Source organism: Apaloderma vittatum, unplaced genomic scaffold (assembly GCF_000703405.1).
Source record: "Apaloderma vittatum isolate BGI_N311 unplaced genomic scaffold, ASM70340v1 scaffold34345, whole genome shotgun sequence".
NCBI classification, from domain to species: domain Eukaryota; kingdom Metazoa; phylum Chordata; class Aves; order Trogoniformes; family Trogonidae; genus Apaloderma; species Apaloderma vittatum.
Window position 1 is genome coordinate 88 of NW_009719448.1, and position 5,724 is coordinate 5,811.

At 49.6% G+C, this 5,724-nt stretch overlaps 1 protein-coding gene across 1 annotated transcript in view; it reads left to right on the forward strand.

Moving 5' to 3' along the window:
- Positions 1–1,743: 1,743 nt before the first annotated feature.
- Positions 1,744–5,724, forward strand: part of NR6A1 (nuclear receptor subfamily 6, group A, member 1) — a gene marked incomplete at its 5' end in the record, with an annotated part of 9,454 nt that continues 5,473 nt past the window's right edge. Inside the window, 4 exons of the mRNA XM_009870636.1 lie at positions 1,744–1,799; positions 3,008–3,165; positions 3,664–3,888; positions 4,050–4,304. Coding sequence (XP_009868938.1) covers positions 1,744–1,799; positions 3,008–3,165; positions 3,664–3,888; positions 4,050–4,304 — 694 coding nt within the window. The remainder of the gene's footprint in view (positions 1,800–3,007; positions 3,166–3,663; positions 3,889–4,049; positions 4,305–5,724) is intronic.

The following is a 5,724-nucleotide window of genomic DNA, read 5'->3' on the forward strand; positions in this document are numbered from 1 at the left end:
GCTCTAAGCTAATGTCTGCCACAGCTACGCTGTGAAATCTACAGACCAAGCCAGGTTATGTCTGTGGCTCCCGCTGGAATTAGCTGAGAAGCCTTTTGAATCACAGTTACCATAAAGTGTCTTGGAGAACTAAAGGAATTCCTCCCAAATTGGAAAATCTGCTGTAGTTTTTTTTAATTTAACGGAGCTAAAGGGAGTAAGAGCGAGCTAAACATGACTGCTTAGTTTTACATCAGTCACAGTTTTAATGACAAACTAATGCTTCTGGAAAGAGCTTTCGCAGAAAATAAACAGGTTTGTTGTCTTGCTGTTTCTTAAGAGACCTGTGTGATGCAAAAGGTGCCCATAATTGTTTTATATCCTGTGTTTATGGCTTCTCCAATGTGCTTAAATGAATGCTATCTAGTATTTTAAATAAAAATACTTGCTGTTATATGGAGGTGATGGTTTGAAACCATATCGCCGATCTCGTATCGTGCAGTTGTAAGGTGCTCAGGGATCACTGCGCTGCCCATCGCGGACCAGCAGAGCTGTAAATCATCAGGTGCTTTTGCGTGATGATTTTCATCGCTTGACTTGGTGGCTTTGATTCAGGAAAACGCAGTTTAGATCCAGGTGCAAAAGGGTGCACAGCTCTGCCTCGCTGCAGCTGGGTGTAATCCCTGAGTTGCAAGGACAGCACCGAGGCAGATGAGGATGATTTGAGCTGAGGGTATTTGAAACTGAGCGGCAGCACGGCTTTTCTGATAGAGACTTTTTACCCCCCCTAAAAATATGTGTCATTTTCTGCTTCGGGAGGGCCCCTGGCAGCAGCAAGGTCACCGTGCAGCTGGGGAGAGCCTCCTGCCAAGTGCAGCCGGGTCGCGGTGGGAAAGAGATTGGGACCTGATAAACAGGGGGACCCGGCCCGGGACAGGAGGTGCAGGAGGAGCAAAGCCAGTCCTCAAATGCTGTCGGCTTCTGCAGAGCCGCCCTGCCAATACAGGGGAAAGCAGAGGGAAGAGGAAGGTGAAGAAGCACCTCTGGCAGAATCCCTTTGATGGGACTTCACTGAAGCTTTCTGGAAATTGTTTAAAGAGCCTTAAAAGTGCAGCTGCTGCACTGAGAAATGAGGCTGCCCTTCTGAAACCGCGTGCCTCAGCGTAGTAACTCGAATTTCAAATGATGGCTTTGCATGCAGCCGCCTGGGTAAAGCGTCTGCCCTCATTTTTTCTGTGCTAGCTGTGGGAGAGCTGACCCTCGCAGGTGGCAGTGGGGCCAGAAGGTACCGGTGACGTGTCTCGGTGTGTTGGCAGCTCTGGCTGGTGTCAGTGTCTCCTGTCAGCGGAGGTGCTGCAGACACCAGTGTTTGCATCTCGTTTTCTGGCAGTCAAGGGTATTCTTTGCGTTATTTCTGGAGGTGAAGTAGGTTTGCTCTCAAATTATCCTGGAATTAATTGTGATAAAGGGTTGCTAATTCCTTTGTTAGCCCTCGCTCAAGGATCACATGATACTGAACTCCCTGAGTAATGCTCGTAGCCCCATCGGTGTGGTGATGCCCGGTGGGATGAGGCTCATAGTGTAAACCACTCGCACTCTCCAGTGTCCCGGAAGGCACCGGCAGTTTCTGTGCAAACTGCTGTGATAACAAACTGAATCTTTGAAGATGCAAAGATATTTTTTTTTCTCTCAAAGACATATTTTACATATTTCTGGAATACCCGTCTGTAGTATTTCTCACCAAGGTCTGTTCTTTTCCTTCAGCAATCAGAGAGGATGGCATGCCTGGAGGGAGAAACAAAAGCATCGGACCTGTCCAGGTGAGCACGTCCCAGCGTTTCTCCGCAGTGGTGGGCTGGGTCTGTGGTGGCAGCTCAGTGTGGGACAGGGCTGGACTTCTTACTCTGAGCCTCTCTCGGCCCTGCCTGTGCCTTCTGCTGTGGTGTGGCAGGGCTTCGGCTCTCCCAAGTGTTAGAGACGCATCTCACGAGCGGTAGATTTGTACATGAGGCTCAGGGCTCACTTGTCCTGGAGGGGCCACGGCTCAGCCCCGGGGTGTCCATGTGAGTCCCTGGGCGGTCTCAGCTTCATGGCTCCCTGCCCCTTGTGAGACGAGGGCAGAGCTCACTTGTCCCGGAGCGGCCATGGCGCAGTCCCAGGGTGCCCATGTGAGTCTCTGGGCGGTCTCAGCTTCATGGCTCCCTGTCCCTTGTGAGACGAGGGCAGCCGTCCTCCACAGCTCCCAGGAGATCTTGTGGGCTGCAATTCCTCCAGCTGCTGCAAGCGGGCACCCAGTAAATGTCTCGCTGATTGATGGCACAGCTTTTCTGGAGATGTCTTGTAAAGCGGGAGGTAATTCAGCACAACAGCTCGTACGGCACGGGTGAGAAACGATGGCCATTTCCAGCTCACTTTTCTGGAGAAGAGGTCTTTTAAAAATTTACTGTTTGAAGTTTACTGTTTATTTTAATAAAATAGAAATAACACTGAGAGCATTTTCTGTGACTCTGCCTACAAAGAGACTCCTCACCCCGGTTAAATAGCAAACAATGTTTCCCTGTCAACATTTTCCTGTCTAGTTTTATCTATGTCACCTCACCTCTCTCAATTGCTTTGTCAACCTGGAGCCCACCCCACCTTCCGTGTGCCTTTACCTCTGCTGGACACTGAGGGTGTTCCCAACCAACTGGCCTCCATTCCTCCCAGGTTTTTTGCCGTGTGACAGGGACTGATGTACAGCTCATTGCTGGGTGTATTTGACATCATCTTTCCATGTGTCCCTTCCTGTCACCACTTGGGTTGTGCTGTGGGAACTGGAGGTTAACCCAATTAGCTGGAGATAGAATTTCTGACATAGATTGTTAAATGTAAAGGAAAAACGTGATATCTGCAACAATGGTGAAGCGTTTCTGCTGGTGCAGGTGGTTTCAGCCCTGTTGGGTATGTCCGTACGTTCAGGGCATTCATGTACGACGGCTCCGCTTTGTTTCTGTTCTGAAATAACCATGATGGTCCTTGTGTTTGACAGATATCGGAGGAAGAGATCGAGAGAATCATGTCTGGGCAAGAATTTGAGGGAGAGGCAAACATGGCATGGAGCAACAACGGAGACAGTGACCATAGTTCCCCTGGAAATGGAGTTTCTGAGAGCAACCAGCCTTCACCCGTTTCTACTCCATCTTCAAGGTGGGAATGATCCCTGGAACAATTTCATATTGTAGCAGTCTTGTCTGTGTTTTCCCTGAGAGATACTTTAGGTCCATGTAGGAAAAATACACCAAGAGTGCGTGTCAGTATAAACGAAGCGCGCTGCAGATTCTTGCATCTCTAACATCCATCTTGATTGCAAAGAAATGCTTGTGAGCAAATGAAAAAGGCAGCAATGTTGAGTTAAAATTATATTTAAAATATATCTCTGTAATTTCTGTGGTTTTTTTTTTGTCTGTGGATCATGGGAACTTGATTACCTTTCACTGCTCTTTCTGCATAAACTTATTTTCTGTGCTGGTCTGCGCACTCTCAGTTATTTCATGTGTAGGGTTTAAATACAAAGGCATTTTTCCACTCTGGGGTTTTTTTTTACTCCTTATTTTTATTCATTTTTCTGATGGAGCTGGATGCAATGTTTTAATGCACCGAGTGGAATTTTGGGGTATATTAAAAAGCTTTTCCTTTTTCCAGTAGGTCTGTGGAGCTGAACGGATTCTCTGCACTCAGGGATCAGTATATCGGGACGCCGGTGTCCGCGCACTATCAGTACCTCCCGCACCTTTTTAGCTATTCCACTCACTCGGCTCTGATGCCCCCCCAGACGCGCAGCCTGGACCCCCAGTCGCACAGTCTCATCAATCAGCTGGTGTCGGCAGAGGACCTGGAGCCGCTCGGCACGCCAATGCTCATCGAGGACGGGTGAGTGCGCTCCCCTGCCCGGTGGCCCTCTGGGCAGCACCACGTTGGGCACTTGAAGGCGAATTCCCGTGGCGTTAGCCTTGCTTTTCGGGTGCCTCGTGAGATGCCGTCGTTCACTGCTGTTAATTGTTTTTCTGCCTTCGTATTAACTGTGCCTGCAGGTATAAAGTGACTCAGGCAGAGCTGTTTGCGTTGTTGTGTCGTCTGGCGGATGAATTGCTGTTCAGGCAGATTGCTTGGATCAAGAAGCTGCCATTCTTCTGCGAACTCTCCATCAAGGACTATACCTGCCTGCTCAGCTCTACGTGGCAGGAGCTCATCCTGCTCTCCTCCCTGACTGTTTACAGCAAGCAGATCTTTGGTGACCTCGCAGATGTCACCTCCAAGTACTCTCCCTCTGACGACGAGCTGCACAGGTGAGATGTTGGCCTGAGCCCGCGGGTGAGGGAGTGAGATCTAGAGCTGGAGGAGCCATTGGGAAGACGGTAGTCGGGCGTCCTGTGACCGACTAATCGCCTCTCCCAGGTCAGGTCACTTCACCTGTGGCTGTTTTCCTTTTCTGTTTTTTAGGGAATGGTTGTCCCAGGCTTAGAAAGGGCGTCACGGTTAGTCAGTGTTGAATCAAAACTTCCTTTTGCAGGGGAAGGTGCGGGGTGCTGCACGGTGCTGTTTGAAGTTCCCGTAGCATGGCCCTACAAACCACCTTTTTTAAGTAAAACCGACCAGCCCTGGGTAACCCTGGGACGCAGGGCAGAGGTCTGATCTAAAAACCTTTTGGGCCAGTGGAAAGGTTGTTCACAGAGCTGGTTGTCTGCATTATCAGGGTTCGTTATTAATTGCTATTTCATTGTTTGGATTACATAAATTTAAAGATGTTGCAACTCAGCTCTTGTTTTTTCCATGGTACGTGCTATCTGATGCTCTGAGGAACCTGCCTTTCATTTATCATTGTGGTCAGTGTTGTTTTTTGGTTTGGGTGTTTTGTTCTGTAGTCTTGGCGCCAGACAGATCCTCCTTTTTGGTAGCAGATTCACAGTCTCACAATATTAGGGCAGAATTGGCAAGATTTACAGAAACTGCTGCCCACCCTCCCTTTTAGCACCTGCCTCGTTGGCGCAGGTGGCAGACCCTTGCCAGCCTTGGCAATTCTGCAGGAGACACTGAGGGATCTGAGTGTCTGGTGAGCGGAGACTTAAACCGCTGCCGTGGTCCTCGGCCACCGTGGTATCCGATAGTTCCTCGAGGTTCCTTTGTGCATCTCTTTTCACAACCAGAGGGGCTGGCTCAGGCGGCGGCGGAGAAGCCAAGAGCAAATTTCCCTGGGGCAGTTTCCTCCGTGGTGCCGTTCTGCTCGGCCATTCATCGTGCATCTGGTGCTGCTCCTGCGAGGAACAGCAAAGGGTCATAGAAAACCGCAATAACACTTGTTCTGCACTCAGCCGTCCTTTTAGTCCTGCTGTTCAGGTAGGAGCCTCAAAGAAGTGTTTGTTTCATTTGGGGTTTGTGATAAATACGAGTGAGAGGTAAGACAACAAAGACAAAGGAGGAATCCTCGCCTTTCAGAAAGTGGCAATTCAGAGCCGGTCGCTTCGAAGGTCCTTCAGAGAAGATCTGTGCACATGGATGAAAATAGGTGTTGGAGAGAATGTTTCTGTATCTCTTCTGATTTAGCTTCTCGAGTATCCTTAATGGTCAGTACTAACATGGGAAAATGCCACACTGAAAAGCCACTTAGCGGGAAGTTGCACAGAGGAGGGGTCTCGAGCTGCGTCACTCCCTCCCGCTTTGTGGCGACTGGGCCGCAGCCTGACTGCCTGCAGGCGGCGGTGGGGCAGG